At 40.7% G+C, this 14,738-nt stretch overlaps 1 protein-coding gene across 1 annotated transcript; it reads right to left on the reverse strand.

The window, feature by feature from the left end:
- Positions 1-10,067: 10,067 nt before the first annotated feature.
- On the reverse strand, positions 10,068-13,796 carry LOC310952776 (endothelin receptor type B-like; the record flags this gene model as incomplete). The annotated part of the gene is made up of 8 exons (XM_083921480.1): positions 13,713-13,796; positions 13,093-13,533; positions 12,829-12,941; positions 12,440-12,644; positions 12,010-12,150; positions 11,398-11,531; positions 11,189-11,297; positions 10,068-10,208 (listed from the first exon to the last, which is right to left on the reverse strand). The coding sequence occupies exons 2-8, from the start codon at positions 13,507-13,509 to the stop codon at positions 10,068-10,070; spliced, it is 1,260 nt and encodes a 419-aa protein (XP_083777606.1). The 5' UTR covers positions 13,510-13,533; positions 13,713-13,796.
- Between the last annotated feature and the right edge of the window lie 942 nt (positions 13,797-14,738).

Below are 14,738 nucleotides of genomic sequence, written 5' to 3' on the forward strand. Positions count from 1 at the left end.
TTTTGTGTCACATCTTGTTTCCATGGTTCCACTGGGTGCTTTTCTGATAAAACTGAAGTGACAGCAATGGTGCCATAACTTCCATTCACAGCTCAGAATCAGTTTGAGGGCGATGCAATTTGTGCACAGTGACATCTGCATTGATGTGAACTAATGTGAGATGAGTGTCATGGCAATGATGGAAAACATTTCCATAAAAGTGACATTTTTTATTAAATAAATAAATCTATATTTTTTTCTAGTGTGGATGCTAAGCTACCAAATAACATGATCACAGAGACAGGCTATTTTTTTTTTTTGCACAGCTGTTATTGGGGCTTGTGATGTAGGCTATTCTGACTACCTCAAAATCAAAAGAAATCAGATTACAATCTCTAAAACCATATGCCAACTTTCTAAATAATTGAAAGGAGCCATGTTGCGATCAAGACGATTTCACAGAGGGTGATCCAGGCACATCAAATTACAACAGATGTGAAATTGCACCATATCTGCCACTAAAGCCGCATTGAAACTCTGAACCAGTGTGAGGGAACAACACAAAGAGATGCTTGTCTCTTTGCTTGGAGATCTTTCCTGGTTTTCATGGGGGTAGAGGTGCTTATCACATCTGCAGTGCTGATAAGGCGGCCTCTGTGCTTCCGTAGGCTATATAATATTAATCCCTCTCCCACGTCTGCAGATGCACTTAAAGGAAGGTGACAAGCATGACATATCCAGGACCTCCTGATGGCTCGTGCTCTGGAGTACAGCCGCTAAAAGAGCCCCAAGTACCCTCAAGTGATGTAAATTTGCAGGGGGAGTCCAATTTCCATCACAGTACTGTCACACCATGGTCATTAAACTAAATCATCCCGCTGTGTGTCACACAGCTCCCATTTTAAAGTCCCCTCAGTAATGGAGTTATACTTGGACTGCAGATTGCAGAACAACAGTGAGTGTCTGACCTGAAAGCAGCTGGACCAGTAGCCTGCACATTATTCTGTCTTTAGAAATCACAGACAGACTGTGTGTATGGCCGAGAGTGTATGGAAGAGATACCTTGAAATGATTAAATAACTGATATACCTTTTTATACCGTAGTTGCACCAGCTGTGGTTCAACAGGACTAAATGTCAATCTGTCTGTCCGTTTGTTTGTCTGTCTGTCTGTCCTTCCTTCGCATATAACGAACCAAGTTGTTCTACTTTACACTGGTTGGGTGCGTTGCTGGGTACGACAGGAAGGTTTGTGTCTAATTTAGTGCAATTTGAACATGCAATAGGATGAGTATTAATAAACTTTGAATAAACAGCTCAATGCTGCAGCGAGGGCGGGGCCGCAGGGCTCAGATTTGAGCATGTCCTCCACTGCAGCCCTACAGGTATAACCACGGTGGATGTGACAAAGCAATAGATTTAATATGCCTTTTTGGAAATGAATACTTCTGCTAAGTTAACTTTGCTAGTTTATATGTTTTTGCCAGTGCAAGAGACACCATATAGTTCAACACAAACTGGGGAAGACAAACAGGGCAAACAAAACAATGCTAACGGTGCCCCGATGTTCCTGACTGTGGATGCTGAAATGACTAACATTATAGCCAAAATCTTATTCATTAACATGGAGTGAACAAGTGGACATGAACAACTATACTGCCATTGCAACTCAAATTGTGTGCAACTCAAAAAGATGGCCATGATAACTTATAACAGTAAAAAAAATCGTCCACTAATTGAATGCATCTACTTTATAACTGTGCTGGTGAAAGCCAAGTAAGTCACTAATGTGCCTAATTGAAATTTGATACCTCAAGTGAATTTATTTCATGGGTGTTTCTGACCGTGAGTTGCTGCGACTTGGGTGTGTTTTCAGTGGCGGGTTTAGTGATTTGGGGGCCCCAGACAAACGCCTTGTTGCTTTACTTTTCACCCATTCTCGACTTGGGAATGTTGGTTAGCAGTGGTAGAAGTACATATTTTATTCTAAAGTAAAACTTATTATTACTTATTAAACTGTTAATACATTACAGTAAAAGTATTTACTTAAAGGGATAGTTCAGGTATTTTGAAGTGTGGTTGTATATCCATAGTCACTGTGTTACCTACAGTTGATGGCTGTCGGCACTCTAAGGCAGATATGAGTCCCGATATGGAAGCTATGCAATGTACTGCTGTGGACAGGGGCAGCACTCTAAATGTCAACAAAAACATTAATGTTTAAGTGTACGCTACTGTATACTAAGAACATTTTTGCCACTTTACTTTGCTGAAAATCAAACACAAACAGTGGGTCCGCAGAGTAATACAGGGAAAACAGTACATGAATATATGGACAAAATGTAGTACCAAAGAAAAGGACTATCTGGCGACAAGACAAAGAGGGGAAAACATTCAAAATATAGTATACACTCAACTGATGTTGATTTTGTTTTCCTCTGCTTCCCTCATCCAAAGCAGCTTAGATGGAGGCAACCACACTTTAAAAAAGCCAAACTATACCTTTAAGGTAAAGAGACATGCATAATCTGCACAATGTAACTAAATCTACTTAATGTCTGTTCAAGATGGAGCTTTCAATTCTAATATAATTCTGGAAAAAAATGCATCACGCTTTAATTGTTGTATTTTGTGAATAAAATAAGGGGGCAAATGTAACTGTACAAATAGAAGACTTTTTTGCATATGGTACAAATCTCAAGAAAAGTGGGCCTTTGACCCCATCACAGCATGATCATGTTATGGGGGCAAGAATGCCATGAGTAGTGCAGGAATATCACTACACTGGTGGTAGTGGTGGTGAATTGGTTGAGAGAATTAGCTCAAAGGATGAGATGTGGAGCCGGGCACAAGATTTGATAAGGACAGGGGGTGAATAGAAAGAAGGGTTACAATTTTGCACTAGAAATGACAACTGACAGCAACAGAGAAAGGAGCAGATTTGAAGTTTGACAACAACGATATGATTGGCTCAAGGAGTTTGTGGAAAAATCTGATTGGTTTAACTGAAAGCGTGAACTCCCATAGTCCCGTAGATTGAGTAGAAGCCAGAGAGAGACAGAGAGTGTGAATTAATGAGAGCATAAAAAGTCTTCCTGACTGAACCTCTGCTCACTCATTGAATCTTTTCCAAACTCAGAGTCAAATATGTTTTCTTTTACCAAGATATACAAGGAGGGATTAGTTCATCTAAAATTATGGTGAAACCAAACATCCTGAGACCAGTTACGTAAGAAAAGTTGGCCACCGTAGCAGTTAAACTCCAATTAGACTCCAAAGCTCCAGGTCATATTGGTGGAGTTGGTGGAGTTTGGTGCATGCATCTTACCACAGCATCCTACATCAGATACACCAGTGAGCTCTGAGGCAGACTGGCACGCAGTCTTCCCGTCTCCTGAAGGATTAAAGCCTGACCACAGTCAAGAAAAATACAGTTCACGAAAAACATCATGCACATCAGGCTCTGTTGCCAGTCCCATCCGTGCAATCAGTATGATCTGAAGTGAATTTGTACAGGCACTAATATTTAATATCTAAATATCTAATTTAAGCACCATATGACACCTTAAGATCCTAATTTATTACCACAAACTGATTATTCCATCATTATAGAACCCACAGTAGAAATCAATTATCTCTCTCTCTCTCTCTCTCTCTCACACACACACACACACACACACACACACACACACACACACACACACACACACACACACACACACACACACACACACACACACAGAAGCAAACACATATTCCACATCTGTGCAGTATGACCCATTAAAATGACATATGTAGTGTATTAATACTTGTAATATTTAAAGTTAGTAACTGCAGCTAAAATGTGAATGTTTTGTTATATGTCTGCTGCTGTTGGGGTTTCAGGCAGAATATGTTGATACAGCAGCACAAGGCAAAGAGTTCTGAGTGTAAGCTAGACAAAAGGAGATGATAAACACAAAGGCAAAAGGAAAAAAATACATATCACCACAAGCCACAACTGAAAATGTCATTTAAACTGAGAAAAAAATACATATAGCTGAGAACAGAACACCAGATTTGTTATCCTGAGGCCCTGTATCTAAAAAAAACATGTTTCCTTTTGCCATTCCTCTCCAAAAAAGAGAAATGTACCCCCATTGAGTAGAAAAGACGAATGTGTTGGAGAGCGGCTTCAGTGTGTGAGACAGTGGTGGCTTTTTGTTTGTCTCCCCTCTGGAGCCAAGCTTACCCTGGGAGCCCTGCAGGCCAGGGAACAAACAGAGCTTTGTGAGCACTGACCCACTGTGCCCAGCAGCCAGACTGCAAACCTCCACTCCTGTGCTAATAGGAATCCACAGAAGAGAAGTCCGCAGCAGCCGAGGGAGGGGAGCTTTCTCACATCCACCTGTGCTTTCATCATTGCCCATCAAAACAAGAACAGTCAGGCAGGGGTCTGTAGTACTCTGGTGACCACTGAATCAAAAGATTTTGCACCAACATCCTCCTGGCACTAACAGTCAGCACAATACATCTGGGATACCTTGGCTTGTGATTTATTTCGTGGCATGGATTTGTGCTAATCAAGCCCATGCACTCACTAGAGCTGCCTATAAATATGTCAATAGCCTGTCATAAATTTGCCTGTTGTTGCCCAAGAGGCATTAGAAGTGTGAATAGAAGTGTGAAGTGAACCACTCTGGTAGATGTGTCCTACATTTGATTGTATGTTTTCCATTACATCTAGACATGGATGAAATAAGCAGTAGTGACAGTCCATTTTGCACCTTAACCAAAACACAGAAACCCTTTTAGGCTAGCTCATTATGTTTTTCTGCAAGAAAGCACTGCAATACGTTTATAGATGCTGGCGTTGTGAAGAACCTGTAACCCGCAGTTTTGCTCCGGCAATAACAACCCAGGCACAGAACATTTCTTTTGTTTTTTTTTCTTTTCTCCTGAATGGCCAGAAATAACATGGCTGGACGAACGGGGGGATGGGGAGGTGGGTGGTGCAGTGCTGGGGGGAGTATACAAGGCTTAAATGCTTTTTAATCCCATGGTTGAGTGACCACTTGCAGCTCTGCCCAGTAGTCTGACTCTGCCTGCCACTTGCAGGTTTCTCTGAAGTTTCCTTGCCATTGGCTGGAGTGTCTGCTCTCTCTCTCTCTCTCTCTCTCTCTCTCTCTCTCTCTCTCTCTCTCTCTCTCTCTCTCTCTCTCTCTCTCTCTCTCTCTCTCTCTCTCTCTCTCTCTCTCTCTCTCTCTCTCTCTCTCTCTCTCTCTCTCTCTCTCTCTCTCTCTCTCTCTCTCTCTCTCTCTCTCTCTCTCTCTCTCTCTCTCTCTCACCCTCCTATTTAGTATGCAAGCCCCTAATGGCCATTAGTTAAATGGTCGCTGGTATACGAGGAAGTCTGTTTTGTTTATTTCACCCAGCTAAAACTGTAAATATTGTCTGCAGGCCTACCTGCATTCAGTGAATAACAATTTACGTCATAAAGCATTATAGCAATTCTCCTGGGTGACTCAATTACTTTGCACAGACTGCAGGGATTTTTTTTCTTTTTTTGTATGTATTGCACTTGGTTGCATGGTGTCCTTGTTACAGTCAAACAGAAAACCTGTAGTGTGGTGTAGGTCTAAATTGGACACAGCACTGGAATTTGCACCATTGTTTTCTTGGAGACACATTGTGTATGTGACAGTTACTGTGGTTGAGGCATCCAACCCGCAGTGGATGTCAAGAGTTCCTCACAAGAAGGTGGACAGTTATCTTTACAACACAGCAGGCATGGCTCTCTCTCAGAGGACGCTGGATAACCAACAATGTAAATCATAGTTCCTCACCAATTCTATCCTTTCTTTTTTTCTTTTTTACCCTGACAGTGAAATTGAATGTGAAAAGCCACGCCATTCCTAATAGGAACAATATTAGAAGATTCTCTATCAAAATATGGCATTTGGCAGAACTTCAGTCACCGTAGGATGTACCCCAGAACATACACGTCCTCTTGTGCCGTGCTTAAAAAGAGCTATAGATAGCTCAAAGCATATTCAAATCAAGACTTCACATCTACAAACTGTAAGAAAGAAGAGGGGGAAAAAAACAGGCCCTCCACAAAGCAATGTCGAGAGGCTTGCTACATAAAAGCAGAAGTTGTCCAAAGAGTTGCGGAAGTACTGACAAAGTTTAAGAGAAAAAAGTAAATGTGTTTTTAATCCTCAGCAGCACGTGCAACAATGAGGGAGCCTGAGCCCTTAGATATGCCACCCCGGGGGCAGGCTCTATACTTAAGGCTTACAACAGCCTCATTATCTCCCTCAACTCACATCAGATCCTAGCAGCAGTTTGTCACAGGCAGGCTCCTCTCTGCCAGTAGGCATCAGACCAATCCTCCTGCAACACTACTGTACATAATTGCCATATGGACAGCATTTTGAGCCAGACTGAAGACTAAAAAGCCCTCCAGGCAGATTCCCCAGATAACTAAATGAATATTTTATCTAATTTCCATCTAATTTGCACCACATTATTATACAGAACTGAATTTTTTAATTAATTGATAGAACAGATCAAACACAGGTTTACACTTTGATTTTCAGGAGCTGTTATTTTGATAATTTGCATGACTTTTTTCCCATGCCAAGCTTTTTTAATCTTCCACAATTTCAGCATCTCTATATAGAAACACTATAATAAAAAATACAGCAAATTAATAACTGTCAGCGCACATGAAATGCTTGTCTTGGTTGTGTGAGCAGTTCCAGTGAGAAGTCCTTTTACCTGCCACCCCACTGATTAATTAATTTCACACTGTTTAATTAAATCCACAGTCTGGGGAGTCTGGGCAGCACCGTGGGGAGCCCTATCTGAGCCTTGTGTGTACAGAGATTACCGTAGAAGGTCTCAGACACCCGCTCCCTTCCACTGGTGTTGACACTGACGTCACCCTTCTCTGGATACCGGAGCATGATTGTGTCAGTGTCATCTGGCAGTTGTGAGCTTTTACTGCTGGGGACTTGATAGCTCCACACCATTTGTTGATTATCTGCTGGCATTTACATTAACTAAAGAGACCGGAGCATGTGGCAGCATTTGACACAAATTAGTATCTGACAGAAGCGTCTGATGAAGTGGGCTGCTGCAGTATGTAAAGCTTGGATTTACATTAAGTCTGTGAACTGTATTAATTGTCTAAAAGTGCGCAAATGTTCAGGTTCATACTTCTATTTTGGATTTCTACTCGAACATGTCAACATGTTCAAAAATTAATTATCACCGACTACAGATATTTTATCTGCCTGAATAGCTGTATTCACTTTCTGTCTGAAATGCTCCATTTTAGCGCCTGTCTCTTGAAAGCCCAGTATAGACCAAAGATTTGTGACAAGACAAAAGTTGTACAACGTGTGAACAGTGGTGTGAACCAACCCGTCTCATCTTGACTGGAATGGCTGATGGTGTTGCCTGCGACTCAGCTTGTCAAGTCGCCAGCAGCTGATTTTAGAACACATAGCATATCTCATCAACGTGTGTGTTCCAGTCACTTAAAAAATGTCAGCTAGTCAAAATGGCAGTTTTGGACGGATATACAACGATCGAGGGAGAGAAAGAAAAACATATAGAAAGAGAGAGTCTAGCAAGCTATACGAAAAATAAGGTGAGGAAGCAACGTAATTGAGAACAAAGCAAAGAGTCAGGGAAATGAAGCAGTATTCACACAGTTTCATCACTACTAGAAATGCAAGTGTAGCGAGTATCTCACAATCTCCGTTGTCATATATATTTAATGATAGTACAAATTAAATCCAGCTACGAAAAAACAGCCTGGAAAGTCAGAAGTTAGAACTAAAGTACAGAGTTGTCACTATGGGGATAATACAAGGTCTCTTCTCACTGGTGTGAACTGACAGGTTTCAGAATTTTGTAGTAAGTAGTTGCAAGTTTCCACCGAACTTGGCTTAACACCCCTTCCCCTGACAAAGCCTAGTCTCCATCTGCGCATAGTATAGTTGTGACATCACAACCATACTAAAGTCCTGACGGCTCGTTTAAATGCAAAGTTTCTGAATATGGTTGTGTACATTTCTCTGTGCAGTCTTTTTATATTTCACACTATAGCACCTTGACCTACACTCTAATAAATAAAAAACACATGAAAATCTCACATTTTACAATATGTGAAGTTTAAAGCCATTAAAAGTGCCATGCTAATTTAATGTAACATTTTAAAAAAGAAGAAATAGCAGAATCAAACAGGGCAGATTCCAAAATATGTGCATACATAACATAGGCACATAAAAATACATGGAACATGTTGTGCTAGATCAAAAACAGTGCAAATTGGCTTCAGTGCAAATGAGCATATTGAACTCCCATATCCTGTCCAACAGTGTATCCAACAGTCAAAGCCTATGAGACACAGAGACACTGTCTCTCTCATGTCAGAACAGAGAGAGGTGCATGAGTGTGTAGCGCAGCAGGCAATATGTCTGTGTGGGCTGCAAAGCACACGTTACTCGCTCTGTTCTCTTGAAACATATTTTTGGCATCTCTAATCACAAACACATTTCACTCAGATGGCTCAAATCGGTCTTTACAGTACAACTTTAAAATAATTTGAATCCTGGCTAAATATACAATTTTGAGGACAACGATGCATGTAATTTGAAAGGATTACATTGATTCTTGCTAATCTGTCATGATAACAAACATAAACCTGATTCTAACTGTCATTGGCTCAATAGTGTTTGTAAGTGGAGGAAAGCAAGGATAATCGATTAGGTTCATAAAGATGGCAGCCTGCTGGTTTGATGTGATGTGATGTGGAACCAGCATTTCCTTGTGCTCTCTATTTGATGTGCCAAGATCTATTAGAGCAACAAACACAGCAACAATGGCACTCATATGAAAAAGCCCTGGTACATTTTTACAGTATATACATGGTTTCATTTCACATTATGAAGTTTAAGTGCATTTATCAAACATCTATAATGGAAAAATAAAGTAACAAGTGAAGGACTCTAATTATATATAGTTTAAATAAGGTATTTTCCAATTGCTATACATTGTAAGTTTAATTTGAGCTATGTACAGTACAGAAAGTTTCATGTTTTAGAAAATATTGCGAGGTCATGTCCTTAACACATCTCTTAAACATCACAAGTATTCACACGGTGTTGTTCCAACAAACAACTGAATCTTCAAACAGTTGAGGGCTGTGCTCTTTACTTAGACAAGATAAACTTTTAATAGGCATTCCAATCCCAGCGCACAGCATCAAGACAGTTCTGCCGACTGATACAGCATTTGCTGGAAGAGCAGCGCTCTATTTGTGCTTGCCTTGTCCTGTGACAGGAAGACCTATCAGGTGCTCATCTCTACCCTCCCCCTCCCATCCCTCTCTCCTCCTGACCTCATTCTGTCATCTTCGTTTTCCTTCTTCCCCACTCGCAGGTCTTTTATAAAGTGTCTCCATGCATTACACATTTAACAATGCATTAAAAATAGGCCACCATCAATCAGTCATTCAGTGGCGGAGACAGAATCTACTTGTGGCACCAATTTGATATGTTCCTCAAGGTTCAGGAATGCTATGAACTCTTTGTGTATGGGGGAAACTTAACAGTGATGAAAACTAACATATATGTGCTAATAATATACCCATAAAACCCACCGTAATCATTTTGAATTCCCATTTGCTCGATTTTGTACGGCACAGTGTCTTTCCAGAATGCTGGAACAGAATCAAAATAATATGCAGCAGGCAGTAAGCCGTGACAAGATTTCTGTTGATGGGTGCCAGGTTAACATCGTGCCTAAAACAGTGATTTGAGAACTGTGATGCATGATACAGGATAGGTACTAGGTAAAATCTGATGTAATGGTTGGGAGTGAGTCAAGCCCTGCGGGCAAATAGTCTGAACAGTCTGACTCCAGGTTGCTCATACCAAAGCAGATGTTCAACTGATGACAGCAGTACAAAAGACAGTGCCGCATGTTATTCACAAGGTACTTTACACTATTAGGATGGCATGTCAAGGTTGCTGAGCGATCAACAGAGCCATAGTTGTAGCTGTGTTAAGGCAGTAAGGCATTCTCATGCTCAGGTTAAGGTGTGGAAGTCTGCTCATGAGCTTTGATGTTGCAGCTCTGCTCTGAGGCTTGATCCTGCATTCTGGACTTCAAAACAGACTGCGCCTCGTCATGGGTAACAGCCTGAAGAGGAAGACACCAACTGCACAGACATGCCTGACCACACACACACACACGCACGCACACACGCACGCACGCACGCACGCGCACACACACAACACACACACACACACACACACACACACACACACACACACACACACACACACACACACACACACACACACACACACACACACACACACACACACACACACACACACACACACACACACACACACACACACACACACACACACACAGACAGACATTTGGTCAGAAAACAACAAAAACATGTTTCATCAGCTTCATGTGGAGAAAATGGCACATTATGAAGTGGAGTATTCACGGTATAATCTTAGTGTAATGCAGTTTTGCCTATTTGTACGTCTTTGAATAACGACCTGCAGTAAAAGTCTTGTTGCTTTAGTGCAGAATAGGGGCATATTAGAAAGCACTTCTCTTTTATTTCTCTGCATAGAGACATTTGTTGAAAGCAATCTCAAGTTGGATTGTCTTTTAATTAAAGGAAAATGGATATATTAAAAGGAAAAAGACATAAAATGAAAAAAATATAAATAATATAGGAACAATTACTGCAGAGGGAAAGCAGTTCTTCATGCACCGTGGTGCGCACAAGCCCAGTGACAGCCAAAACAAATCAAAGTATGTTTTAGACATGTCCTTCTTAGCTAGTAATGCAATAAAGGCTTTTAAAGAAATGCTCCCTTAAAAAGTGCCTCGAAGCCATGCTTTCTTTCCCCTTATAACACATCACTCCGATTCAGTGACAAACTGTCTGGTAGATTGCCAAGTGTCTGTTGTTTTTCCAGACCATTTTCACTTATTACCCCCTCGGGTCATTGCTAGCGCCAGTCATTTTATAGACATGACTCCATATGTCCTTTATGACACATATAATAGCTCATCCAATGTGGATCACAATGCTTTCATCCCCGCCAGATGTCTAAAAGTGAATCGTGCCCTATATAGGAACAACTGGAAAAAAACAAAACATCCATGGTAATATGTCTTACCTTGAAACATCGTTTAAATCTTTTGCTCACTGTGTATAATGCAATAGGGTTGATGCACGAGTTGAGTGATGCCATGTTAATGCCAAAATAGTCCAGTACAAGAAATACACTGGAGAAGGGAGAGTGGGACATTAGGTATTAAACAGACAAAAGAGCACGGACCAGGTAATGAACAAAGAACATAAAGGTACTAAATTATTCATGCTCACCTCAGTAGCTGACATCTGTTCGGATCTTTCTCATCATATATGGTTGATTTCAAGATTCTGCTCAGGTATAGAGGCACCCAACAAAGTGCAAACACAATCACCAGGCAGAAGACTGTTTTCGCGACTTCTCGTCTCTTAAAAATAAAAAAAAAACATGGTCAATATTAAAGTTGATGTTAGAAAAAAATATGAGAAATGTGAAAAATGTGCTTAAAGAGACAGTTCAGATTTCTTTTAAGTGGGGTTGGATTTTGTTGCATGTTTTTGTCAATGGAGTTTTGTGGCTTTGGAGAGAGCATACTGTCGATGGATATAACTCCATCAGCTCAACCTGTGTAAACTTAAACAAGGCTGTCGGACATAAGAGGTAGAGCTGTGAAAATATTCTAAATGCAGCATACACTTAAACTGGTAGGGGAGGCTAAAATATGTTAAGCTGCTGTCCCCATCCACAGCAGTGCCGACTGCTATCTATTGTGAAGTAACACACTGAGTATGGATAAGTATTTCATTCAACCCCATTTCAAGAAATCGGAACCATCCCTTTAAAGTTGATGTAAAATATGAGAAATATGCCAAAGAAAGTTGCAAAATGTGCTTAAAACTAATAACCTGCTTGGTATGATCACTTAATGTGTTCTCAGTATTCCTCAGCATTTTCCTGGTCATGAGTGTGTAGAAAACGGCGGTCCACGCCAGTGGCATGCAAAAGTAGAAGCCAAAGAGCCACCAGTCCTTTACTGATTTATAAAACTGTTGAGTGAATATGACAGAAGCCCAGAGTCAGTCGGTAAATGACAGGATGTTCCGTGGTAGCTATGTTACAGCTGCAAAAAACAGTATCTGAGACATACATTTATAAGTTTATAAGGACACCTAAAAGAATGTGTGGGCATCTGTTGGATCAAGTTATGACACATGATATTAGAACCATTATTCATTTAATTTGCTGTCAAGACTTATAAATGTTGCTGTGAAAAGACAAACACATGTTGATCTGTTTATTTTTTCCTGTTGCATTGACTGGAGGATATTACATTACCTGCATGAACGGCGTGGTTTGCATGGGATGAAGCAGACATATTCTCAGATGCTTGTCTTTATAGTTCATTGTTATCATATCAAAGCCGACAACTTCAGGCACAGCCAGCAGGATAGAAACAACCCATATCAGAGTTATTTCGATTGCTGTCCACACTGGAACCCTGATGCCTTTGATTCGATTCCAGGATGCTACAGCTCGGTATCTGTAAAATCAATGGGAACATGTTATGGCTTGGGGGACTTTTGGTCTGTAACAATAACGCATTTTCCAGTCAAAGACCATTTCAAGGGCTAATGCAAAACAAATCTGTCTGATGAAATACAGAAAGTGGCCAGCGGACACTATTTTTCTTGTAGGGCACAGGACAGTGCTGCTTATCTCCGTACCTGTCAACACTCAAAGCGCATAAGCTCAACACAGTAATTCCAACCGAGGTTTTCTGGATGAAGGGCACGAGTTTGCACAGCACCAAACCAAATGGCCAATCTTTTGCCATGAGCTGAAGAAAGGACAAAGAACATTTTCAGTGGAAAAATCAACAACACCCAATCAATTCAAGGTGAGATTGAAGTTTGGATAAAAAGAACAGGATATGTTGCAACATTGTTTTTTCATTGTAATTGTGACACAGTGCGAGGTGAATAACTCACCCTGTACGTGTTGATTGGAATGTCTATAACAATGTGGATTAGATCCCCCAGTGAAAGACTCGCAATGAGAATGTTCGGTCCACTTCGCATGCATTTGTTTACATATATAATTCTCAATAAGGCTGAATTTCCCGCTATTCCGATAACAAAAACAACAACAGAGATCACAGTATGAACATATTTGAAGGCGTCTCTGATTCCAGCTGACTCCAAGCACATTGGAGGGTGTGGTGATTTCGATCTTGCTACGTTGGGTGGATGAATTGAGCTGTTGTATTTCTGTTTTTCCAGCTCTAAAAGACCAGGGGAGGTCGTTTCAAAGAGTTCAATTAAGGGGGCAGGTTCTGAATGCTGATCGCTGGCCTCTCCTCCGATGAGAATATTTCCCAAACAAAGAATGAGAGCAATGGCCCACATTGTTGATGATTTCCTCCAAAGGCCCTGAAATGTTTTCACCAGCACAAATGAGAGTGAAAATAATTAGCAAAGCATCTCAGCCTTGAGATTTGCATCAAAGCATTTAGGTGAGGTAAATTAATTCATTTTAATTCACTGATCAAAAGGCAACAATAACTAAACGGCACTGATATGACATGATACACTGAATTATGCCAGCTTACCTTTAGATGTACACACACAAACTGCACGAGATGCGTCTCTGTAATGCCAACAAAATAGACTGTATGTTCAACACGACTGCTATACAACTACTTTGTTGCAGAGCCTGCTATAAAAGAGCACAGCAGAGGGACGTTAGGGTTTTATAGACTGAGGTATTGTTGTCAGCGTTAGTCATCAATCTGTCAGTAGTGACTGTAATTACTTCCCTTGATGCATCATCCTCATTGAAAGGATGGTGTTGAAGTGTATTGTCTGTTATCGCAGAGTGAGATCATTTTATAGGCTTCAGTTGGGATATTATGTTACAGTTGTTTCCCTCTCTATCCATTAAAAAGTTAGCCGTTATCTTCTTTGACATAAAACTTCCACACAAAATCTAAATGTAGCAAAATGTCTATTTCAGTGCAACAATATGACATTTTGGATGTACATGAATTTGATGCAAGACTACTGCTGGGCAACTGCACTTGAACAATAACAAAAGTGATACAAATGGAACCATGCAATATTCAGAGAGTGTCTTGAGATTTTTGCTTTAGTTGACATGTCACGTTTTTTTTTAACATGAGTCGGTCTCCAACCTACCAGAGTGATTCTGCCTCAGCATCTCATGAGAGCCCTAAAGAAGGTGACTTCTCCATTCGACAGCTTCATGACAACCTGGAGAGCCTGAAGGAGCGCGAGACATGTGACGACCAGAAAGATCCCATCGTTAACATCATAACCGACAACTACTCCAGCTCTCTTTTGAGTGCTCAAATCTGCGCTCCGCTAGAGGCAAATGACCTTGGAAAACTATGTGCTGGCATCCTCCCGCAAGAACAATCCAATGAGAAAAGTGAGTATGAAAAGTGTTCACAACCAGGCTGTCTATGTACTCTACATTATTACAACTTTGTTTCCCATATAGGCCACTGCAGAGAACCAAGATGCTTCAGTACATCGCCTATGAAAAAAAAGCCGTAAGGAAATGTTTTATTTTACAATAGCGGGACTGGAATAACAATAACATTCAATTAACATGC

Source organism: Echiichthys vipera, assembly GCF_963691815.1.
Source record: "Echiichthys vipera genome assembly, chromosome: 10".
Lineage (NCBI taxonomy): Eukaryota > Metazoa > Chordata > Actinopteri > Perciformes > Trachinidae > Echiichthys > Echiichthys vipera.